Genomic DNA, 26,155 nt, shown 5'->3' with positions numbered 1-26,155 from the left:
AGGTTAGTCGGTAAAGAAAGGTGATACTCGATCGAGCGACACAGTCGCCATCTGTCGGAGACATTGCGAATTACGTAGTCGTGCTCAAGTTCGAACCAGTTCGAACTCAGCGGCAGCAAAAACACGCGGAATGTTGCAAAACGTTAATGAAAAGTTATTTTATAACACTGTATTATGCCAAACATTTTCACCGGATGGGAACTTCCTGGTCGCTGGAAATATCTACGGTGATGTTTCAGTGTTTGAGTATGTGTCTTAGTTTTAAATCGAGTACATTTTGCATACTTGCATTGTTTAAGTGTGTGTATTAATTTTTTATTACTTATTGAATAATTCTTTCCTTACTTTGATATGTCGTCAGAAATGCGTTTGACGTCTGACTTGGCAAAAAAAGAATATTTTTAAGTGATCTACTTTATCATATACGTGGTAATGTGAGGTTACGTTTATGTCTCAGGTTGTCAAAAGTTTTGAGCCCTTATCAGGGAGAAGAAAATGAACTACAAGGTCCAAAGTATTCCTTTACCGCTCATCCTAATCAACACGTGGAATGTATCGCCTCAACCGAGAATTTTCTTTTAACGGGGAGTGCTGGTGAAATCTCAGGATGGGATTGGAAAGTTGTCACATCCAGTAAAGCTCCGAAGATTAAACTTTCCTGGAACATACAATTACCATCTAATAAGTATGTTTTCCTTGGTATTTAATGAAGTCTTTAAAGAAGTAATGTTCTAACATTGAATCCTTCCCTTGCAGGGATAGTTTTGAAAGGACAGATGTAAATTACATGGTCTATTCTAAAGAGACTCATTTACTTTATGCTGGTTGTGGGGACAATAATATTTATGTTATTCATTTGGAAGATGGGAAAATACTAACGACTTTCAGTGGACACGAAGATTATATACATTGTCTTTCGATATCGTAAGTTTTATCTTAATAGATGAACGCATCTAAATGTATAAGATATATCAATTATGTACACTATGTGGCTCAAACCATGAATTCCGTTTTTCTTAGGAGTGATCAACTTGCCTCTGCAAGTGAGGATGGTAGCGTAAGACTATGGGATTTACGCAAAAAAGAAAATACAAATGTATTACGGCCACACCTCATTGGTAAGGTAGCAAGGCCGAAAATTGGCAAATGGATTGGAGCGGTTGATTTTACTGACGACTGGCTGGTATGTATTCAGATGGGAGTATGAAATTGTCAGTTCCTGAGGTTACCGTTTAATTCTCTTTCTTTTTTTTACAGCTCTGCGGTGGTGGGCCTAAATTATCATTGTGGCATATGCGAACTATGGAAGCACCGACAGTATTTAATGTACCTGATCAGGGTATTCATGTAGCTAGCATTTATGAAGAACGTATCATAACTGGTGGTGTAATGCCTCATGTGTATCATCTGTCCTATCAAGATGAAACATTAGCCAAAGTGCCAACATCCAGTAACACAATCTACAGCATCGTTTATCAAGAAACTCCTCAGAAGCTTCTGAGTATTGCAGGCTCTAGTAACAAACTCGACATTTGTACAAACTTTAACTATCGTGAATTAGTGCTCAAGTTTGCCTAAGTTATTAATTTAATCTTACCGTGCTACCTAAAATTGTATACATTTTTATCGCTGACTCTTGGCAACTTCCATTTCTCAAGGCTACACCCACTCAACGAACTGGGGTATGATTAAAAGGAAGCCTTTCATCATAAAATTTAATAAATATTTTAATACATAATACATTTTCTATTACTGCTAATGAAGGGCTTTATACAAATTTACAGTACTTCAACAGAATGTTTATTTCAAAGGTTGCTACCCCACGAGGGTCTGCCATCGAAGAATAGTTTGTTTAAAGTTTACACAGGTTACATTAGAAAGTCTTGCGTCTCCACCCCTAACAATTTAATCTAAAAACTAATTGCGTGTCCTCTGAGAAACCATATATATATAAGATCATTCCTATGTCCAATGAAAAAGGAATTCCTTCCGTGATCATGGAATTTAATAAATATATCAGTATGTAATGCATAAGCTGTAGAGGATTATGTACAAATTTACAAGGTTTCGTCTCTTTCTACAATTCTTGCTCTGCGGAGACTCTATTCTTTCTTATATTTTACTTGCAGAGCATCTTTAAGGGCTTAGGAAAGTCACAGAAACCCGTGTCCAGCGATAACCGCAGGAATGAAGCCTTCCCTACCGTCCCTGGACCGAACCCAAAACCACTCGTTAACGTGATCGCTGAGAAGTGCAACAACGTCGCCCTTGGACACGCTGATAACATTTCCACCACGTCCCTCGTAATCATTCCGGACGACGAGTAATGTATGTCTGGATCCTTTAATCTTGGCATTAGCCGCTGCCCTTAAGTAAAGTCTATCGACGCTGCGTTCTCCGCAGGCAGAAACGGCGTCTCTTGTTGCACGACGTACTCTGGGATTCCGAGCACGAGCTCCGCATTCCGACCTGGTGTCTCTCAACTTTTCAGTGTCCGTCATGTTACCTGTGGATTTCGTACATCGGTCAATGCTCCATACATCGATTGATATTAACGTAGACCATTGAAATAATCATTACCCAGAGGTCTTGGAAAGACATCGGTGGAGTTTTCCCAGCAAGGACCGCGCGTTGGTTGCGGCAATATGCCAAGAGGCAGGCAAGCTGCGTAACCGACGTAACCTTCTTGGCCATGAGGAGTCTGCACGTAAAGCCAGGCTTGATTCTTGAAGACGGCGTTCACGACCGTTCCCAAAGGAAGAGCCACCTCGTCTTGAGTTCCTCCCTGGGTCTGGTACAGTACCGAGGGAAAGGACAACACGACAGGGATATTCGCCGGCCTCTCAATGGACGCCTGAAACAAACGTGGAATTGATATCCTACCCTGATCACTTTTGGTCCTACCATCGCTCGAAACCCCAACGATTACCTTTGTCAGAAATGAATCGAGGTCGGCGATCTCGTATCCGAATCTTGACGGAGGTCTAGGCTTATGGGGTCTCTTAGGCCGACGATGTCTGTGTTTCTCGCGACCGTTCGGGGTCGAAGGGGAATCTCTGGAAACCAGGGTCGGTTCCGAGACTGCCCTCTTCACTTTCTCCTTTTCCTTGAGGTCTTTGCCCGGAATCTCGTTTCGTGGACTCTTCTCTAGAGAAGGGTCCAGCACCGTTTCGTTGGGCCTGTCCTTGTCGAGCGGCTGCAAATGATAAACCTTGGTAATTCATAATTCGCATATTTAGAGAATTAAATTACCCTAAAGAGCCTCGGTCACCTTGTCCAATTTGTCGACCTTTTCACATCTGTGCACCACGTTCTTCTCGACCTTCTCGGACCTGCCGATGTTCTCCTTGCCCTTGTCCTTGTCCTTGACGCTCTTGACGCATTTCCTCGACGATCTCTCTTTGCCTTCCCTGACCAGGACATCCCCGCGGACGTCGGAGTCAATGTTAAGGTTGGATTCGGCGTTACCGTTGATCGTCGACCGGTGGTGGTGCTGGTGGCCTCGGAGAACCCACGTCAAGGAGATCTTGGGGCGCAAGAGATTGCTGGGACGTTGACCCATGCTCTTCGGCGAGCCGAAAGAAGCCGGAGGCGTCGTCGACGTCGGCGACCCCGGAGGACTCGGTGTTGTCTCGACCGTCACAATTGGCAGCGCCAATTGACAGTCCGCCACCAGGTCCACCGTCTGCACCGCACGCCCATTTTCCTGGAAGTCGAAATAATGCCCGTTACTATAACATCATTTTCAACGTTACTTTTAAGGCGCAGCGAAAATTCCGTTAAAAAGGTCTTGTTTATGAAACTTTTCTCCGAACTGGGTGTACCGAATCGTTTCAAACTTTACACTATGAACACGGAAGCTATAAGGAAGGTCCTGACCCTCCTTAGATTTCAATTTTGTAATACTTTTATAAACGTTGAAAAAATGTATGAGAAATGGGTGTTGGGATCTTCTTTATAGCTTCTATATTAACGGTGTGAAATTTGAAACGAACTTAACACTTATGTACTTACACGCAAGTACGTCCGTTTCAATGAAATCATTAAGTAGTATAAGGAGACATAACGCGTATAGTCGATTCCACTGAAAGTAATCCCATTATAGGGAGCCAGGATCTCAGATTTTCGCTGATCCAACGATGCGAGCGCTACTTACGGAAAATGAGGGAACTCCAATCCTACGTGACCAAAACATTCTCCCACCGAAGTAAATGACTTAAAGTGCTTTTAGCTTTGCAATTAAGGTAAAAGCGAAACGATAATTCGCGGATAATATACAGAATATGACGTTTTTAACGCGATAAAGACTAGCGGACTCGCCAGTAGACATTAATTTTTAAATGCAAAATTTCATCGAGGAGGCGCTCTCGGCACTAGAGCGGAAAACATCTGAAGATCTTGGACCCCTAAAGTGGAGAAGATTTCAATATATGATGTTGTATCTCCTTATACCTCTTCGTGGTTGAAATGACGCCGGGGTGACCTTAGGTTTTAACCCTTAACCAAAGTCGTCGAATTATAAGCCATAAGGATTACACGTATCATTGGGCCCATGGAACCCCACGTCGGTAAAGGGTTAAACGCGAAGCGGCTGGCGTTAACGCAACGATCTTATTATTACTCTTCATTTTTCCCATCTCCCTTCGCCGGGGCTTTAATCAATCGACCGTAAAAAAGGTCCGCGGACATTTTGTCAACAGGTGGGAAGTACTTTCGAATTGCGCAAACCCTCGCGTTAATTAACGAACACCAAGAATGGTCGGAACGTGGGCTTACCCGAGGCGGCTTCGACGCTCAAGTTGACATATTAGACGTTAACGGTAAGCGATGCGAAGGGTATTTTTTTTTTTTCCGAGAACGTTCTTTAGGAAGCATCCGAAGAGAACGCGGCTTATGGCATGGGTATGCCGAAGAGACAAGACGGAACGCAACGACCACGGAGATTTCTACGCTTAGAAATTAATGTTTGTCTCTGACGAAAAGCCTGTTACGGAAAGGACCACCTAGAAACGAATCCACCATTTTCATCCCGGCATTGTATACGAGAGTCCCTGCACGATTTGCGTCTTCCGAGGCGCCGCCATATTGGAAAATGGCGGCGTCTCGCATACAGGTATCACCACGTATTAATTGTGTTTTCATAAAATTATGTCGAGTTCGCAATGGGAGAATGAAACCTTAGTATGTACACACTTTTACTTTATCTCTTTTACATTTACTTCGTACACGGCGGTGTATTTTAATTGGTTTGTTAGCAAATACGGCCGCGTTTTTGGATGTGTAACATGGTCCGCCATCTTGTATACTTTCCATCATGTATCGCAACGGGATTCCATCGTGAGTCCGAATTCATGTCCAGAGCGAAAGAAACGTTATCGTTCGCACGTTGAGCCCCTTTTTGCTTTCGGTGCGGGATGCGTGCAAACAGACCCTAAATCGAGGATATTAATCCATGGTTGGCGTTCGATTAAGAGAGAACCCCGCGCGTTGAAACGTTCCCGAATGGCTCGGGAGAGGGTAGGGATAGGAAATTTACGGCTGTCACTCGGCGTAAATACTCCGTGACACGGGGGAAATTTACGAACGGCCACCGCCGGCTCGTAAAATTCTCACTCCTCTTCTTCCTTCACCGAGCGAATCCTCGAGGTTGCCCTCAAATTTCTCCGTACCTCGACCGATCGAGAAGATTCAACATTTTCGTGTACCGACGAACGTGTCCAATCGTATGGGAAACACACGAGAGGCTTACCAGATTAACAAAGATTCGAAAGAATTTCGTCGAAGAGAATCCCGAGTCGAAATTTCAACCCCACTCTGAACCCGGGTGATCTAAATGAGCCCTCATTAGGTTCCATATTTCATTTGTTACATCTTCTTACAGTCAATTTAGCAGGAATGAAGTCCTACTTTGGGCCTACAAGGAGAATAAATGAAAATGTCTGCCACTTTTAAGTAGAATCTTACAAGGAAGGTATCCCAGGTCGATCTCTCCGATTTGATATCTTTTATAATATGTTATAGTAGACTAAAAACTAAGCGACACGTATTTTTTTTTATCTGCCATTAAACACTTTAAGGGGGTGAAGCCACTATCGAAAGTAAGGCACGTCAAGGGGCGATTTGGTAGTTTCACCGACAAGAACATAATATTTTCTAACCAATCCACCTGGAAAAGCTTTCTCATAACGAGAAATGAAGAATATAATTTTCATAATTAAAAATGAAAAAAATTAAGGGGTGAGCCCCCCTCACAGGCCCTACTTTGGATGGTGGTTTCACCCCTTTAAAGTGTTTAATGGCAGATAAAAAAGAAAATACGTGTCGCTTAGTTTGTAGTCTACTATAACATATTATAAAAGAAATCAAACCTGGGATACCTTCCTTGTTAGTAGTGTAGAAGTTACCTGATATCGTATTTTCGCAAAATCTATTTAATCCCTACAAATGGAGGCTCTAAGTAGGATCGAAATTTCGCCTCGGGAATTGTCGAGGCTGCTTTGAAAGTTGCCTTCAAAGTCTTCTGTCTCTCGATCGATCGCGAAGGGCGAGAATTTTCGAGTAGTTTCCCTTGAACCGAGGAACGTTCCGAAGCGTATGCGAAACAGAAAAGAGGAGGCTACCGGAATAACAAAGATCCGAAAGAGTGCCTTCTTCGAGCGAGCCCTCTTGCTCCATCGGTAAAAAGGCGCAGTCCCTGCCGGCCCTTCGTCGGTATTCTTAGACGGTAACGAGCGTTCCTGCGTTTACGCCGTTCGCGTTCGCCCGCTCCGGCTCGTATCCCTCCGTTAACGTTCGAAAAGCGGCCATAACCCGACGGAACGTACATTCCGTCGAAAGCGGCACACGCGCCATTTGCAACAACTCGTAAAGCCTCCCCACTCAAGGACGCGCGTAAGCTCTGCCGCACCGACCGTTCCACTTTTCTGACCCTTTCCGCCTTATTTTGCCCTCTTCGACTCGGCACGGCCGTAGATTCGAAGAAAAGCGCACTTACGATCTAGACGGTACGAGGTTTCCGTGAAATACAGACGCCAGACGGCCATTAGGAACGAATTCACGGAAGAGACGGTAGTACCGGCCGTTTGCATTCGGAATATCGATTTATCGACCCTAGGACGCGTGGAGTCGATTTCGAGTTCATGAATTAAGGTGATACGAAAGGGTCATTCTATATATATGAAATGTCAAAATATCTTATAAAGCTTTTCTCCAAACTGAGTGATTCGAATCATTTGAAACTTCAACACGTGATTAGAAAGGCCCCAAGGAAGAACGCGATGCTCGTGAAACTTCAATTAAAAAACATTTTTTTTTATTTATCCTAGACTAGAACCAAGGACACGTATTTTTTTGTTTTCCGAAACATGAAATTTCATGAGCATCGAGTTTTTCCTTAGGGCCTCAATAATCACCTGCTGCTTTCATATCGCCTTAAGGTGACGCGAAAGCAACCTCTGAGACGTTAGATTATTTATAACACGTTTCTACGAACTGGATGCAACGAATTATTATGACAGTTTATTACGCGAATAAGGAGGCTCGAAGAAAGGTCTGGACCCCTCATGGAATGGCATTAAAAAAGCTTTTTATTCATTTAGAATTAAGATGGCGACGTCAACCTGCAGGTTTAATACTTCACCCCTATTTAAAGCTTAGAATCGAGAAGAATTCTAGGACCTAGGCATGATAATTTGGAATGCTATATTAATTGAATATTACAGATTCTTGTGGGAAATATAACAGTTTTATAAACGCGTGCAGTGAAATTCTCAGTTAAGTAACGTGAGTAACGTGTTGAGAAAGTGCTTTTAGATCCATCGTTTATAAAATGGCGTTACCGTTGAAAGGGGGGACTAGAGATTGTTTCATATGGTACAACGGTTAGAAGAATTTTTTTATCGACGCCGATTAAACCAAACATGGACGATGCGATCCTGGACGATGTAAGTACCCTGGTAAATCGATCCCACAGCTGTTACATTTTTTACCTTGTAGGAGACTCCGTCTTCGTCCAACGCAGGATCGGAGCTCGTTGTGGAGAGGCTTCCAACTTCCGGTCCCGGTTCCCGGAAATCGATTTCGCTGCTCCACGAATGACGTCTTTTTAGATCTCCTGAAAATCAAAAAAGGGAATTAAGCGGCAGCGAATGACGCTTAGGAAGAGGACTTGCAGTCGTCAGGAAGGCATGTACGAGTTATGCGAGCAATAATCAAAATAGTAAGGCAATCGAAAGGTGCGCATGATTGGTCCTCTTGAGCTTATTGGCCCCTATGACGGCAGGTGGATTTAATTGCAATCAGCAGCCTTAATCGATTAAGGTGCCCAGTCGAGCGAGACCGATAGAGACTCTTCAAATTGCCATTCAACGGAAATACCATCGAAGCCGAAGAAGCTAGGAGTTAATAATAAATTACGCCAGGATGTACCTAGATACGTGCAGCGAATGCGAGGATATACGCATAATTATCAAGTGAACATCCTGGTTCCCGCGGTACATCGTATCAACCTCCCTGTTAAAAAGTACCCATTCGAAGTACGGCGCACATATCGAAGTATCTTCAAGATAGAATATTCCGAAATTTCGAAATCTCTTGTATACTAACTATCTCTTATATGCACATTTACAAATGTATGTACTTAAGAGAAGCGCGCAGTAATGTGCATCCCAACGTTGTACCGATTTCATTTAGCTTACCGGCCTATCAAAAATTTGGAATACTCTCGTATGATTTCTCCCTTAAAAGTATTCTTCAAAGTGTAGTACACATTTCGGGCGTCACTATTTCCATTTTTTAACGTAAATCTGCATTTTAAAGCGTCAAAATTTAATCTTTACATTAAGAAGAACCTCCGTCACTTGCCGGGACGTTTATATACCTTATATAGTGATTCTTCAAGATCGAGTTTAATGCATCACATTTTATTCGGTGCTCGAAATCACAGAAGGCGTTATCGCGAGTGCCGGTAAAGGCGAGAAGAGAATGAGCGTGCGTTAAGAAGAAGAAAGGAAAGTGGAAACGGGGAAGACGCGCTTCTAAGATGCGGCAACAAATCCTTGCGATAGCGAACCTCCTTGGCGGTATACTTGGCGTAATAACATTGTGCACACCCCGGCACGAAGTAACATTTCGCGGACTACTCCGCACTCCCATAAAACGTAATGAATACCAATTTGACACGCGTTCTCCAGGAGTTACGGGCACGTAGCTCAAACTTCCTGCCAAGCTGCCCCAACGATATCGACCGCACGCGTGTACATCTGCCGAGTGTTCGCATCTACACCTACGTATATGTACATTGGCGGACACAAGTGCCTTCCCTGCAGAACAGGCCCCGCCAGGGTGTGGGCGAAAAAGCATTCACGTCCTACACTGTACCGAGAGTACTTGCGAGCACGTGCGCGTACACGCGTACCTTCCTTGAACGGGACAATGAGGACTCTTAAGTCCGAATTCATAGAAGTCCCTCCTTTGGTCTCGACCTAAGGTGGTGCAGGAGCGCAGGTGCTAGCCCCGAGTCATCGAAAAGAATATCAATTGGCTTCTCTCTCCGTCTCTTCTTTTCGGAAAAGACATTCCCTCCGACGCGTCGGTCAAGGATAAGAGGACGTCGGCCGACTCGAAACGAGGGATCTTCGTTTATCATTTATTCTCTTCCTGTCGTTAACGGTGATCTCAGGAAACCCGGTAGAGTTTCGCGTCAAATTACTAACGCGTACACGTGTATGTGCGCATAAGCGTACTCAGGCCTCCACCCATCCTTCATTTTCAACGTTAAGGGAATCTGAAAGCAGCACCTCAGGGATCGATCGTTAAGCCTTCCTCCGAACTGGGTGTACCGAATCGTTTCAGACTTTACAACGGGAATATAGAGGCTATAAGGAAGGTCCTGACGGCCATATAATTTGATTTTATATAAAAAAATTTTTTAAATATCCATAAACAAATTTAAAAAAAGAACTTTCACGGACGTCAGGACCTTCTGTATACCCTACATATTCACGTTGCGAAGCTTGAAACGATTCGGTACACCCAGTTCGGCGAAAAATTTCATAAACGATACCTCTTAGACGCCTCTTTCGCATCACCTTAAAGGATGTCTTATATCCGTACTCCTTAAACGACCGAAAGACACCCTTCGACCCTAAAAGTACGAGTACGAGTACTTAACTGCAAGTTTGACATCCCCAAATCTATAGATAATATCTTAGCTGTCAAAGTTTACAGTGCACTCCTTGGGATAATTAGTAGACTGCAGTCTCTGATATTTTTTTTTTTTCGATTTTCTGTACTAGTTCATATTACCTCGTCTCACTTTTATTCACGAGTCCGACGATTGGGGGTCCGCTTGCCGACGGTGACGCTCTCGACGGTTCACCGATCATCCTCGCGACGAGATGACATTTTCCTCGAGATCGAAACCCCGGAGCAGGAGGAGACTCTTTCTTCCGATTCGTCGGAGTCTCGTTTTTCATTGGCGAGGTCGAGCGGACCGATCATCCTTCACAAGCCGGACAAATCGCTGGCATAGACTCACGCTTCACCGCGCGACAGCTCCGGTGACAGTGACAGTGACAGCAGCGGCTTTTGGCATTCGAGAAGTGCGAGAAACGCCAGAGAGGAAGAGCGACGGAGACACGCAACGACCGACACGTGCTCGACTTCCCGTGTCGTCTCGCTCGGTTGGACTTTGCGGACTTTTAACTTTTAACCCGTCCAACCAACCGCCTCCGTTTCTTTGCTCGCTTCTCTATCCCGAAGGAATTGCCGTACCTCGTTACCTCTATTCCCCGTGAATCGTATGACAGAAATTGAGAACTTTTAATTTCAAACCGGCCCAATCAATCGCCTCGGTCCTCACAAAAGAATTGACGCATTCTAGGCGTGTTGTATCAGCGTTCTTTGTTGACTGTTTATTTTATTGGACTTCGATGACTGAAATTCAGCAGTTTTATTTATACCGGCCTATAGATTTATTTATATTTAAACCGACCCCAATCAATTGCCTCCGTTTCCTCGGTCGCTTCTTCTGCGTTTTTGATAAATGTCTCTCGTTAACGCTTTATTTTATTGGACTGCGACGTCTGAAATTGCGGACTTTTAATTTTACCGCCCAATCGATCGCTTCTTCTTAACGAATTGACGTTATCTGTGCGTTTTTGGATCAACGTCTCTCGTTAGGGCTTTATTTTAGTGGACTTCGACGACGGAAATTGCAGACTTTTAACTTTTGGTCGGGCAAAGCAACCGCCTCAGTTTCCTCGCTCGCCTCTCAAATAAGATCGACGTACACCAGGCGTTTCCGATCAACGTCTCTCGTTAACTTTTTACTCTATCAACCTCTATGCCTGAAAATTCTCTGCGGCAAGGGACAAATCGTTGAAGGTGTATCTCCTTCTCGGAAAGCTCACGATTCGAGGATACTTTAGACCGTGGCAAATCACGTAATGCTGTTGGAGTTGTGGAACCGACAGCTCAAAGTCTTTCTCTTCCTCCGTCGATTCATTTGTCGTCGATAGGAAAAATCGGTGAGTTTTGCTGCTTCGACCTGCAATTGCACGGATTACACTTTTAGGCGTAACGAGCCACGTGGCGGCGTTTGGTTAGACGGATCGACGACACCGATTCCTCTTCTTCGTTCTCCGGGGTGATCGGCATCATCTCCGACGCCTCTCGAGTTCAATCTTGAGGTTTTCGGTGCTCCGGCTCTCCGGGAGATCGTTCACGATGTTTTTAAAGTGGTTGATGAGGAGGTGGGTGGTTTCGACCCAGGACGCGAAATCGGCAGGGAGGCACGACCGGTTGACAGGTGCAGCAGCGACTAGACTAAAGTGGACCAAAGTGAGCTAAAGGTCCGAGTGGTCTTGGCGGCGGGACTCTAGACAAGGGAGGAGAGAGGCACCGAGCTCGACGATTGGTCCATGGATTCCCGCGCAAATGGCTGGCCAATCGCAATTGGCCGACTCGGTAATCGCTAGGTACAGAGGGAACGAGTCCGACCGAACGGTGGGGAGACCGCGTGCTTCTCTCAACCTTGCTCAAGGAATAATTGCCCGGCCCTTGGACTCTTTGCTCACCCGGTGCGGTATGCCGACACCGCCACGTACGACCAAATTCTACGCTCGAAAATTCGGAAGAAATTTCCCTCACGTTTCCAAAAAGGCAGGAAAGATGTCGCGCCAGTGGGAACGTTGACACGCCCCGCACGTTTCGCGCATCCTCGTTTCCGTCGTAGGTTCCTGACCCCTCGCTCGGCCGAATTCCTCCCTCGATCGGCGGAGCCCGTTTTTGAGAAAGGGACAGGGAAGAAGCCGTATTCGAGGGAAATAAGTACACTTTGGTGACGACGGTGGAGAATTCGAGAGACTATATCAGGACCACGGAGGATTTCCATAGGTCGTGGATACCTCGCGATGCCTCACGGTCTTGGGCCTGGGCGGACGTGGGACGGGCCCAGAGAGAAGGAACGAGAGGAGGGCCCAGCGACCTCCGACCTCTCTGGGAACCCGGGGGAAGAAGGGCCCCGAGGCCCCGGGGCCCCGGGACCTCGGGAATCCGGCCCACCCGGCCAAAATCCGACGATCCCACGGAGCCCCATCGAGGCTCGCAACTCGTTTTCGCCAGGATAGTCTGGATCTTTCCTGGACGCGATCGTCGGATTGTTCGTTGATTTTTTTGGAAGAATAGGAGATTTTTTTTAAAATCGCAGGAAAAGCGCGGGCGACTCTTTCGGATAATTCGGCCCAACCGGCAAAAATCTGACGATCCCACGGGGCCCCATCGAGGCTTGCAACTCGTTTTTGCCAGGATAGTCTGGATCTTTCCTGGATGCGATCGTCAGATTGTTCGTTGATTTTTTCTAAGAATAGATTTTTTGGAAAATCGCAGGAAATGCGCGGGCGACACTTTCGGATAATTCGGCCCAACCGGCCAAAATCTGACGATCCCATGGGGTCCCATCGAGGCTCGCAACTCGTTTTCGCCAGGATAGTCTGGATCTTTCTTGGACACGATCGTCGGATTGTTCGTTGATTTTTTGGAAGAATAGGAGATTTTTTTGAAAATCGCAGGAAAAGCGGGGGCGACACTTTCGGATAATTCGGCCCAACCGGTAAAAATCTGACGATCCCATGGAGCCCCGTCGAGACTCGCAACTCGTTTTCGCCAGGATAGTCTGGATCTTTCCTGGACGCGATCGTCGGATTGTTCATTGATTTTTTAGAAGAATAGGAGATTTTTTGGAAAATCGGAGGAAAAGCACGGGCGACACTTTCAGATAATTCGGCCCACCCGGCCAAAATCCGACGATCCCACGGGGCCCCATCGAGGCTCGCAACTCGTTTTCGCCAGGATAGTCTGGATCTTTCCTGGACGCGATCATCGGATTGTTCGTTGATTTTTTGGAAGAACAGGACATTTTCTGAAAAATCACTAGTAAAGTGCAAACGACACTTTCGGATAATTTGCAGCCTTCGGGAATGCTATCGAAGGTATAACGCCTACGAGAGACGTGTTCAATAAGAAACTTGATTCTCGCGACTACTCCTCAAACTTTATGCATCCTCCACCTACACTGCGAGTAATACTCCGTTCGTCGACCTGGGAGTCCCTGACCGATGTAGTGTCTTGCTCTTTTTCGAGACTTTTGGGGACACCGTAGGCTGTGACTACTCCACAGTAGATCGGATCTACTCGGATCAGACAGGATGAGCGGATCCGAGTGAAACATCCCTTCTTATATACGAAGCCCCACATTCTCTGTACCAGATCAGATCGGATCAGATTAGATACGAACAAAGTGTAGCCAGGTCTATAAGAAGTAATATCTTTCACTCGGCCCTGGTCGGGTCACAACCTTATAAATGCACAGCCGTTTTGAAAATTAGCATGCAAGATTTTTGCCTCGACAATCATCATTGACAACGTAGCAAACCCTGCAAAAAGTTTCGCCCCCCCTTAGTGTAGGTCACGGTTTAACGCCTATAGTTTATCAGGCGTGCCATGTAATGTAATATTTACCGAAGTATTAAAACGTACCGAAAGGGTTAATCGTGACGTTGTACGACATGCACGTTCAGATCGAACGATTCGTGACGGAATTTGAGAAATATCGGTGAAACTATGAATTTCTATCTGGGAGGTAACGCTGGACGAGCCTTGCCGGTAGAGGTTAGGTTCGACTCGATAGTTTATCAAGCGTGCCATGTTATGTAATATTTACCGAAGTATTAAAATGTACCGAAAGGGTTAATCGAGACGTTGTACGACATGCATGTTCAGATCGAACGATTCGTGACGGAATTTGAGAAATATCGGTGAAACTATGAATTTCTATCTGGGCGGTAACGATGGACGAGCCTGGCCGGTAGATGTTAGGTTCGACTCGGCCGGTTGAGGTTAGGTTCGACTCAGCCGGTAGAGGTTAGGTGCGGGCACTCGTCCGGTCGGGCATATTTTAGCGGCGCTTCGCTCCACGCCGCGCGGCGCAGATTTAAGGCGCGCGAGGAGGCGCGGAAAGCGTACCGGCGTGTAATGGTGATTGAATGCGGCTAATGGTCGTCCATGCGTATGCGACCTCGAGGCTGCGCCGAGGTATATACGTTGTAAGAGCCGCGCGTAACGCTGGCTGGGGCCACACGAGCGCCGAACTCGACGCGCGTTACGACAAAGGCGACGCGCGTTACTACAAAGGCGACGCGCGTTACTTTCGAGACCATCTCAACAGGTCGAAATATACTCCTGTGACGGACGTTATAACGATAAGAGTTGAAATGACAGAAACGTCAAAAACGACGTGCGTTACGACGGACGTTGTATTTTAACAAATGTGACGCACGTTGCTCCCGAGTTCACCTCGATAAATATTATATTTTTATGATTGACGTTATAACGATAGACATCGAAACGATAAAAACCTCAACATTGACGTGCGTTACGACGGACGGTATATCGTAACGAATCAGACGCACGTCGCTCGCGTGTCCATTTTAACAGGGAGTAATATATTTCTACCCTAAAGAAAAAAAAGAAGATATCATTGAATCAAAGAAATATTTTATTAATTGAAAGAATATTTATTTCACTGAAATAAACTCGAATAAATTGGTTGCGACATTTCGTTGGAATTATGACAATTAATTTGAGTCAGATAATTGTTCTGTGAATTAACAAAGTATTTCTTTGGTCCAATGAACTTTTTTTCCCGGGGTATGACGGACGTTGGAACGACGTATAACGACGCTCAGGTAGCTTTAACCTTACTATCTCCAAACTTCACTCGAGGAGGTAGAAAAGATCGCATTCCTCGTTCTTTTTGGGTGGAACTTGAATAAACTTGAATCTAAATCGATTTGAGTCTATTTTATATATATTATACCGAGAACATGGAGCCAAGTTTCATACGGAGTCCAATTGGAGCAAAGACTCTTTTTTCCCGTTTCTGACTTATTTTATTGGTCGTCGGTCCGGTTCTCCTCTATGGCAACCCGACAGCCTTGGGGGAGATTACCTCTCTCGATCGAAGAGCCCCCAGTTTCCTAAATGGAAAATGGAAGGAATCCTTCGGTGACGGTTTAAGCCGAAAATCGGGCTTAAGCTTTTACGAAGCGACCCGTCCACGACAAGGTTTCGGACCTGGAGTGGCCACCGTCGCGCACTTCTGAATAATCCCCGGTACATCGGGTCGACGGTCGAGCCACGAGTACATAATATCCCCCTGGATAATCAGGATAATCATCCAGGGAAGTTATTGCGCTTTGCTCGAGTAGGTGTACGATGTGGAAAAGGAGGCACAAAATGCGGCATCCTCGCGAGGTCGCGGACCCTTCAAGGCCTGAAACTTCCAATTCGCGGACTCGCAGCGGTGGCAGCTTTGATCGTTTACGCGTATCATAAAAACGAAAAGCACTCGATAATGCTTTCATTCTCTGTTCCATTCGACGTTCCAAACAGGGTCTTATCCCTAACGGTGTAAAATCGTCGGAGGCAGAAAAGAAAGAAGGCTTTGGCTCTATATTCCTCTCGAAGCTGCATATAGTCGACGGCGGAAGACCGTGCTCGCCTCTCCTCGCGAAGAGAGACGAGTTCGTCTCGGGAATAATTTGGAGCTTTCAAGTTGTACACCTTGTGTGGGGAGTTAAACCGTTAGTACGTGGAACGTCGTAAAATTAGTCAGCATGAAAAGGTTGCTCTCGGTGCGGCCGTTCGAGTTGAATTCGCCATTCCGTAGGGACATAAAGCACGGCATAATGGTCCTCCTTAAACACGGGCCTCGGGCCCGTTCTCCAAATGCGCTGGCCCTTCCAAAATAATTCCCTGGCTGTCCCCGAAAAGCTCACCGTGCTCTTATTCGAGCATTTAATCGGCGTTAATGGACTTAATTAACAAAGTATCGAAATATCTCTCTCGACGCGACTTTTCTTCTGAGCCGCCTTTTGCCTCCCAACCCGAGGAAAGTATCGTGTACAGCTACAGGGAATTAATTACGACGATAATATATTTTATACATTTTCCCTAAGGCACCTGCGGATCGATACGATGGATCGAATTCCCAATTTGCTAAGTCTCGATGTCGCTGAATCGAGTTGCCCTCCACCCATGGCATTCGATACTCTCGCATTATGTGCCAAGGACTGCCTTAAATCCCCCATCCCGGAGTACGTATCGTATACAGATATAGCGTATTAATTACAATCATTTCCTGCCACTTATACTCGTCCGAGATTTAAATTATAGATATCCTCTCTCGAGGCCGGGCGGAGGTTGGCCCTCTCTCTCCCTCCTCGAAGAGGTCCAAGATTACAGGGTGTACGCGCGAACGCAAAGGCGCATTTCAGAAATCGGACTCAACCCGTAACACCCGGGTCAAGGGTCGTGCCCCCAAAATTCCTCGATCGATCCACGATCGATCCTCGATCGTTTCCGCCGCTCGAAATCACGAGCCACGGTATTCCCTCCCGGGGAACCCTCCAAAGGATCGTTTACAAATTATTCCCCGTTTCGGGAGAACGCAATTTTCGCGAACTGTGTAATTACGCTCTTCTCCGGTTTAATGGCCACTCGGAAGTCTCCGTTATCCTGAACCGTGTTTCGGGATTTCTATGGGAGGAATCCTGACTGGAGATATTTTCCCGATACTCTCTATACTGGGGAATAATTTATTCAAAGTCAAGGCTGGAGAGGTCGAGAAAATCGGACGTCTCAGGCGGAGCGCCGATCGATACCGGCGATCGACCGCGGTCGGTGGCTATCGGATCGGCCCGGTGGAATCTGAAAATTAGCAGATCCCACTCGGATACGGCGGGCGGGCCGGTCGATGTCGATTCGGCGGTTTGTCGGCATTTTGCCGGCATCCCGCCGTCCGAGCCGTGAGAACGCAGCCCGGGGGCGACCTCTCGATCCTGGAAGCAAAACGCAAGTTTCGTTCCCACAAGCCCTCGAGTCTCTTTTCGCTGCTGATCGAGCACGCCGGAATTGGCTCCATACATCACCGAATGTCAAAGCCGATCCCCGAAATTCGAGCGACTCCTCGAGCCGGAGATAATCGGCCTCGATCGAGCGCCTCGTAATCAAGGAAAGGGAACAAGACTCGGCAGAGTTTCGCGCCAAGCGCAGTTGCATAGACGGTGGGATTCTTAGCCGAGACTCTGCCCCGAGAAAAAATAGTATTAAACCGTTCCCACGTGAGCCGTGAAATAGGCGCTAGTCTCTAAAAACGATATGGTAACAAGTACAATAGTTTGTAAAGTTCTTCTTTCTGTATTTGTTTATCATATCCCTTTCAGGGACTGGCGCCTACTTCACAACTGCAAACGCCTTTCTCAGCGCGAATCCTTGACTTAAGTTTAAGAATCATTCGCGTTATATTTTTATTCTTACTTCTAGCTCGGTGTATAACCTATAAACGTGGTCCTCGGGTGTAGGTAAAATTGATTCGCCGTCCTTCGAACAACAGGTGCGTTGGATTAGCGGATTTGGCACTGCGACTGGTCTACTTTCTTCTCCACTGTGATCGGTGATACTTGCGAATCGAATCGGAGGCTCGACGAACGAGAGTTTATTCGCTCGGAAGTCAGTGAAAACGTTTTCCTTCTTTGAGAGCCAATTGCCTTTGATTCCATATGATAGAGAACGGTGCGACTCGGTAACAAGTGACGTTCGGCCTTAAAATTCTGACAGCGGTGATTTCCAAAGATTTCCAGTGATTTCTGTTTGCGATCTCCAGATTTCCGCATCAGCGTTAAAATCCATGATTTCCTGAGTGAATATCCCCTCGTCGAAGAACCTTCGTTGAGAGCCGATTGCTTTTGATTTCATATGATAGAGAACGATGCGACTCGGTAACAAGTGACGTTCAGCCTTAAAATTCTGACAGCGGTGATTTCCAAAGATTTCCAGTGATTTCTGTTTGCGATTTCCAGCTGATTTCCGCATCAGCGTTAAAATCCATGATTTCCTGAATGAATATTCCCTCGTCGATGAAGAATCTCATCCGAAGGGGCGGCGTAACCGCGGCTACGCCCGATTGAGCGGTTCCGCGGAATTCGGACGGGCCTCTCGCGTTTCCAATTTGGCGAAACGCGAGACCGCGAGAGATGATTTTTGCAAGGGCCGACCCGAAGGGCTGCTTTACGAGCGGCATAAATCACGGGTCGTGCACGCGAGTGTGAGTGGGCGGAACGCCACGGCACCGCATCGTACACCATAAATTTTATACGTGTTCATTGTGGTGGCCGAGTCGCCGAGTGTTCGTTGCGGTGCCTCTCGAGATCTCCGCCCTGGAAAACCGCCCGCTTTCGGCGAGGCCCCTCCGCTGGTCTTTCAAATCGTCTTTTCTATCCCTTCCTTTAAATTCCTAGCTGAGAGATTCCAGGTTCCGACTCCTCCGCCACCGTTCCCCAGAATCCTAAAAAGTATTTTCTCTCTAGCGCCGTCTTTGCCGCCGACCGAAGTCGCGGGCTCAGGAATACAAAACCGAGGTTTTCCTTTCCGGACAGTTTTCCGCGGTATATCTGACGGGCACATTTTCTTTTCAGAACGCGACGATAGGTACCTTGGGAAAGGTTTTTCTTTCCACACAATGTTTACCCCCTCAAAGGAGTCGAGTACGAAACGATTGTTGTATTAGGTTGTCTCATAAGTTCCTTCCGCATCGTGTATTCATGTCCTATGAAAAAAAGGGAAGAAACTTATGGGACAACCTAATATTTCTGACGCTCCGATGCATCCCTTGTCCACGCTTGAATAAATGTTGTTATTGTTTCTCCTCGTTAATTTCGCGCACTGATTTCCTGTCCCTGTATCACCTCGGTTCGATCCAACGGTAGAAACACAAATTGTCCAATTCAGACTTTGTGGGTGTGAAAATCAGAAAAGCGACGATTGGAAACGTCGGCTCTTCGAGAAGAGAAAGAGAACGCGTTCGGATGTGTAGTAGATGGAGAGAGAAGGGGAAATAAGTAAATAATGCCGGCTTGGAGTAAGTGCGCCGAAAGTTAAGGCCCCTCGCCGGGTATTTTCGGTTCAACCAGTCCAATTGGCTGCGGGCTCGAAAAGTAATTGCCAGATCCGAGATAACTCCCTCGCAAGGCTACGCATCCCCCCGAAAAGAGACGCGGCGACCCCAATCATCCGGTCCTAATTTTTCGGACGTTAATTTCGAGTAATCTCGAACGACTCCGCACGCAACGTACTTTTCTCGCGGTTTGGGCCGATTCATTCTCTTATTTCCCAGGAAATCTTTTTAGATTCTTTCACATTTCATAAGGTCGTGCCAAATGGCAACGGAAACGCGCGAGATTACAACCGCGGTACTTTCGACTTACAAGCCAAGTCTCGCCGAGCGGAAGATATTTAGTCGCAAGGCGACATCGGCGACGTCACTCCAGCCTGGACGGAAGTTTCCCGGCGAAGCTCGGAGTCCTCGGGATCGCGACCCCGGCTTTGTCTCGTACATTTGTGCAAGCTACTTGCGACAACGGTACGACAAGCCGAGACACGAGGTCCGGAACCTAACATACACAATTCCCCATGGACAGTGTTTCCAGGTTCCACGTTTCCGGGATTCCGGAGCCCTTTAACCGGATCCAGACCATGAAACCGGAAGACGACTTCTCTCCGCAGAGACACATTCACCCCGCTTCCCCCGGATTACCGATGTGACGAATTGAACGTTTCAACTCGTTAACTTTAGCGAAGTATGTATTCAACTCGAGCAATCTTTATTGTAACTCTTATCCAAACATAAACATATACGATACTCATTTCTCCGAGAAAAATCGTTATTCGAGTAGTGTTCCTTCCGAAGTTGCCATCCTTCCCCGAGTAACTAACCGATTCCCTATTTTAACAAAGCATAAGTGTCTTTACGAACAGAACGAAGAATACGAAGGAAAAAAATATCCATCGCTAATGGCAAAGTCCTCGACAGTTCCATTTCCTCCTGAAATGTTAGGACAATTCGCGTGCTATTATTGTTCTAAAAATGCAGGGGTAAAATAATAGTAGAAATACCAGAATAACAGGACGGTTGACAATACTGGTTCGGTGATATACCCATCGAGGAACGCGTCCTAATGCTCCACCTCGTCCACCTCGAAGAACCACTCGCCTGACGTCCAAGAGATAAGACAAACGCGAGCGCTATGACTCAATAGGCCCAACGCGATTCGGTTTTATCTCGACAACCGCTCCTCTCGACGTCGAGCTAAAGTGCTCGTACGGGTACGGAGCCTATCGATAATTGCAGGATCGATTCCCAGCCAGGTTTGAAAAGCACTCGGCAGGGCTCGGAATTAAAGGCCGATCGTACCGTTGCCCCGGTATCGGATCGTTTCCTGGGCATGCTCCTTCCGTACCTTGCGATTACTCTAGCGGTGCATCGAGTAGAAATGGGGAAAAAAAAAAGAAAATCTCGTGGAAATCGCCTCGCGTACCTAATTATATAATGCGCGTACCGCACGACTGGAGAGGGGGTCGTTTAAAACCGAGAGTCGACGCGTTAGGCCGCACCGTGGAGGCCCTCTCCACGAGCGGAGTCACCCACGAAACGAGTGGTTCCGAGGGCCACTCTACCCGGTACTTTTCTCAAAGAGATAAACGACTCGGAACAGTTGTACGAAGCGAGGATGCCGAGCTCGTGGTTCGCCTTCCTCCTCCGTTTCGAGTTTCCTGCGTGCAGTCCTCTCTGTCCCTCTGCCTCGGAGAGCGCGAGGCCCGACCGAGAATCGTTTAAACGTTCGGCCGAACCCCTTGATTTATCTCGAGGATTAACCGGAATAATCGTATTCCACCCATAAAACATAAGGGCGAGCTAACGACTCATTAATTTCAATGAGCACGAGCCTCGTTCCCACAGAGAGCGGCCTCCGGCCAAGGGGCCATCGGTGCTCGCAGCTTTACGATCGCCGATCGCGAATCCGCGATTTCGATGCCCCCAAGTCGACGAGCGAACCGCTAGATTCTCGGAGAACGATCCCTACTTGTTAATCTGCACATCGAGGTACCGGTAAACGATGTAACGACGTCATTTTCTGGAGTACATCTTGGGCTGGGCCGAGGAGTCGCGTGACGGATCTTCCAGTCTTTCGAGCGTTGGCAACGTAACGAGGAAGGAAGTAGTTTTTCGAAAGGTTAGCCTCTCCGCCTCTTCCACGTTCGCCGGGATTTATCCCGAAAACGAGCTCGATCTCCGAAGATACGGGGAAGCGATTATCGACGGTCGTCTCGAGTTAAGGGCTCGGGTTCGCGTGCCGAGGTCAAGAGGTATGAGGAACGAGAGGCGTGGGAACGGGAACGACCTCGACTCCATCCTCGAATTAAGTTCCTCTCCCTTCGTCGCGTCTTTTCCATCGTCAAGGGCCGACTTTCGTCTATTAAAATGAAGTGAAACACGTCGAGGAACTTGATCAACGTCGATGAAGAAGATTTTTCTAAATGCCTACGTTGCCGACGTTCGTTTTTATATTGACAGCTGTGTCGAATTATATTGGGTATTGTACCAAATGGTATATTCCACCTGTCGTTTTCGTACAATAATTATAAAGAAATCGAAGTAAAACTCCAGAAATCCTCTGGATCTCTGCGCCATCTGTGATTTCCAGGTCAATTAAATTTGCACTCCGAGACCTCGTATTACCATCGTTTTAGCAAAGAAGCGCATACAACACTTTTTTTGCCTTTATCCCGTTCAAATGCGAGTTTATTGATTACCACAGTGTTCTAAATTGTCGTAAAATTGTCCTGACCCTTTCGATTTTCATATTAGAGCCTTCGATAATTGTATATTGATCGAAATATGAGAACTCGACGCTATTTTGGTTCTTACGTTAACAAAAAGACTAGATTTTCACGAAGAGAATAGAACAGAACGGAGCAGACTGCTCTAGAAACGTCGAACTACCGCCTAAGGTCCTTACCGAATTCAAAGTTGTAAAGCTGTTGAAAATAAAAGCAATTTTAATCTCTTCAACACCGGAATCCAACAGTCTAATACTATTTTTTCTCAATGCGGTAAGAATTCCCGAGTTGAATTTTTAATCCTGCTTAGGATTTGTAATTATAGGCCTTGGACGGAGTATGTAATAATAATAATAGTAATAATATAAAGGGTAACTTCTATATGATTAATCATTCGACTACAAAAGGCGTACGTATATGCTCAACATTTGGTCCACTTTTGCCTGCACGCCGTCAGGAATTTCGCCCATACGTCAAAAACGCTTAGCATTCAAAGGTCTTACTTTAGGCCTTAAAAGTGGCGGATAATTCCATTTATTCTACCTGTAGACCTAGTAGAACATAATTCGTATTACGTTTGACGTAAATTGAAATATAGAGAGTGAAATAGGACCAAAAGAAGTCTTCATTAGGTTATAAGAAGAGTTGAAATTTCGGCTCGGGTCGGGATACTCCGAAAAGTCAGTTCATTGTTGGATCAATTCGCGGCACGAAGAGGACCCTAGGCGCTTGGGTCTCGCCGAGAGCGCCGGAGAAAGAGCTCGCAGGCCCTAAACCTGTCGGCGCCGGTTAATTATCATGCTAATTGGAATATAATCCCCGTAATTAGCTGGGTACCGTGTCAAAGTGACGTCGAGGTTGGCCAGCGCGGTCTGGCATCTCCGGAGGTCCGAACTCCCGCGACCACGATTTGGCTATGTGTGATAAACTATTTATTGTTCCCTTTAACCCTTTGTCTCGGGTCGGATATAGGGATGTACCACCTGTATCTGACTTGGAAAACTTAGATGTTATCATTAATATCCGTACCGAGACTTAGGGTCCTTACTCGAGGGACGTCGAGGTGTACTCTTAATAAGATTCACGAAATTCATACACTTTCAGTACATAAGATTTTAGCAATACTGTCAAACTTCTTAACAGTGAATTAGTATACATTTATTATAATATTCTGATTGCCTGATTATATAACATCACGTTACAATATCGTGAAATTGCGTGGAAAGCGTATAAATTTCGTATTTACATTGTACCTATCATTTGCAATTCTTATTAGAGGAGCTTTTAATATCATGACCATTTCTATCCGTATCCCTGTGATAAAATAATCTTCTTCTAGACGCGAATGTACTGAACTGAATGCATCTATCCACTAAATTAACACACGTTATTTGAACATTTTATAAAATTAATATACAGTGAATGAAACTTCCAACAAAAGTTTTATGAAATTATTTGAATTTTTATTCTCAACAGGGAAGACTTCGCTCTTCTGAGCGAAACTGTCGAGTGTTGGGATCGTTCCTGAGAACATCTAGAAGAGATCGGTTCCTCGAGACTCGTCGAGTCATCTGGAAGACGGAGAACGGCTACGAGGAACCGCCCTCCGTTCCTTTCCGACCACCTCGTACACCGGCTGCCTTCTCGCGGGAATCTTCGCATCATCAACCTCCCGGTTTCCGCTTCCCTCGTAATCACGAGTTTGTCTATTAACATCGGACTCGCGGCGTTACAAATGACGGTGGAACGGAAACTGTGACGCAAAGCATCTCGACTAGGATCAATGGTGGGGTCAAGCTCGAAGTATAAACCTGGTCGTTCGGTTCGTCCAAGAAAGGCTGAAATAGCTACCGGTGAGATCTACGAGCCCTAAGACCTTCTCCCAAAAGGTCGGGGCCTTTTTGTAGGTCGGTCTCCTATTAAGGTAGGTCAGGGAGGCGTCGTAAATCAGGCAGAACTCGGGGTAAAAGTCAAAGGAGTTATTGCACACCGTATGCCAAAGGTACCCGACACCATGGTGTCCCATTAATGGGACGAAACGTAGGATGAACAAAGATAGACTTCAGAGGGACGCGGATTTCCGTTTTTTAGGAGCTTCCAGCGATTGCTAGGCGTCAATTCATGAGGAACACGGACGAGACACTCGCGCGAAAAATCGTCTTCCTTCTCAACAATGGTTTCTCTTCGATGCGGACGGAGGTGTGGAGGTGCTGGTGATGCATCGCCACGGGGCACAATTGTCCGTGACCGAGATCGCGACGATGGGGCACCGTGATAAGAAAATGTCCCTCTTATTAATTACGATTTCCGTTTTTTATGAGCTTCTACCGATTGCTAGGCGTCAATCCAAGATGGACCCGGACGCGACGCTCGCGTTAAAAATCGTCTTCCTTCTCAACAATGGTTTCTCTTCGACGCGGACGGAGGTGTGGAGGTGCCGGTGATGCATCACCACGGGGCACAATTGTCCGTGACCGAGATCGCGACGATGGGGCACCGTGATAAGAAGATGTCCCTCTTATTAATTACGATTTCCGTTTTTTAGGAGCTTCCACCGATTGCTAGGCGTCAATTCATGAGGAACACGGACGAGACACTCGCGCGAAAAATCGTCTTCCTTCTCAACAATGGTTTCTCTTCGATGCGGACGGAGGTGTGGAGGTGCCGGTGATGCATCGCCACGGGGCACAATTGTCGGTGACCGAGATCGCGACGATGGGGCACCGTGATAAGTAGATGTCCCTCTTATTAATTACGATTTCCGTTTTTTATGAGCTTCCACCGATTGCTAGGCGTCAATCCAAGAGGGACACGGACGAGACGCTCACGCGAAAAATCGTCTTCCATCTCAACAATGGTTTCTCTTCGACGCGGACGGAGGTGTGGAGATGCCGGTGATGCATCGCCACGGGGCACAATTGTCCGTGACCGAGATCGCGACGATGGGGCACCGTGATAAGAGGATGTCCCTCTTATTAATTACGAGCTAGGTGGAGAGTCGGCCCGTGTTTTTCCTAGTTAACTGCTAACGAGGGACGGCCATATGACACTTGACTCGCGAGATAGGAAGATAGGCTAGAAGAGGACCTGCGGGATTTACGGGATCTTCTCGAGGGGAAGAGTGTTCGTTAAACGGGAAGATCGTCACTGGAAATTCCTACTTTCCATGAAACACGTGGACGTTCCGTGAGATGGTCAACCGTGTGGACAAGGGTCAAGAAAGAAATCTGTCGGTCAGAGATCAACTCTTCCGAGGAAACTTTTTCGTGGCCCGGCGACGTCTACTCTGACTTAAGGAGGCTTTAATAACGGTTCGTCCCTCGTTTGCCGTATCTTGGCCGTATACATCCACGTTTCTATACGGTTGATGATATACTTTTAAGTACATACCGTCAGGAGCTTGGCCGCAGAGTCTGGCGAACATCCTCTCAGTTTAAGGCGGCACCTCCTCGTCCTCCTGCAACGAAGAGGAGAAGTCTTTCAATCGAGTCTCCAGGTATGGACTTTATACGTTATTAGTCCTAAAAATCAGCCTCATGGAACTTAGGAAAGAAAGCGCTTCGAAGAAAGGGCCCCCCTCGATCGCCGATTTTGTAACTTTGTGGAACCGTGGATCATTCGACGTCGTCCTTCGATATCAGTCGCGTTATCTATCCCGAGTAGAATTTCCCATTTTGAACCTGCGTGACTCGAGTAAATCCTCTATTTATCCTACCTTACTGTTTACATCCCAGGTGCAAACTTGTAAGTTCTGCTTAACCCGAATTAAGGAGATATGAAAGAGCCATTCGAGGGATCAATCGTTCATGAAGCTTTCCTCCGAACTGGGTGTACCGAATCGTTTCAAACTTTACAACGTGAATATGGAAGCTGCGAGTGAGGTTTTGACACCCATGAGATTTCAATATTTTTAAAATCT

The 26,155-nt window shown here is 46.4% G+C and overlaps 2 protein-coding genes across 3 annotated transcripts; one reads left to right on the top strand and one right to left on the bottom strand.

The window, feature by feature from the left end:
• Positions 1 to 91: 91 nt before the first annotated feature.
• LOC105695612 (THO complex subunit 6 homolog) lies at positions 92 to 2,095 on the top strand. Its single transcript, XM_012417340.2, has 5 exons — positions 92 to 246; positions 458 to 685; positions 757 to 924; positions 1,021 to 1,183; positions 1,258 to 2,095. Exons 1-5 carry the CDS (start codon positions 131 to 133, stop codon positions 1,576 to 1,578), a joined length of 996 nt encoding a protein of 331 aa, XP_012272763.1. The 5' UTR covers positions 92 to 130; the 3' UTR covers positions 1,579 to 2,095.
• On the bottom strand, positions 1,778 to 25,694 carry LOC105695610. Of its 2 annotated transcripts, none has more exons than XM_023432150.1 (6): positions 25,627 to 25,694; positions 7,989 to 8,113; positions 3,272 to 3,706; positions 2,930 to 3,196; positions 2,581 to 2,854; positions 1,778 to 2,506 (listed from the first exon to the last, which is right to left on the bottom strand). In XM_023432150.1, the coding sequence occupies exons 1-6, from the start codon at positions 25,658 to 25,660 to the stop codon at positions 2,154 to 2,156; spliced, it is 1,488 nt and encodes a 495-aa protein (XP_023287918.1). In that variant the 5' UTR covers positions 25,661 to 25,694; the 3' UTR covers positions 1,778 to 2,153. The 2 variants fall into 2 exon arrangements, with proteins under 2 accessions (XP_023287918.1, XP_012272755.1); XM_012417332.1 differs by lacking the exon at positions 25,627 to 25,694 and adding an exon at positions 20,512 to 20,590.
• Positions 25,695 to 26,155: the final 461 nt, after the last annotated feature.

Source organism: Orussus abietinus, unplaced genomic scaffold (genome assembly GCF_000612105.2).
Source record: "Orussus abietinus isolate OABI.00-Male unplaced genomic scaffold, Oabi_2.0 scaffold250, whole genome shotgun sequence".
Classification (NCBI taxonomy): domain Eukaryota; kingdom Metazoa; phylum Arthropoda; class Insecta; order Hymenoptera; family Orussidae; genus Orussus; species Orussus abietinus.
Note: the sequence above shows the minus strand (reverse complement) of the source record. Positions and strands in the feature narration are given on the sequence as shown.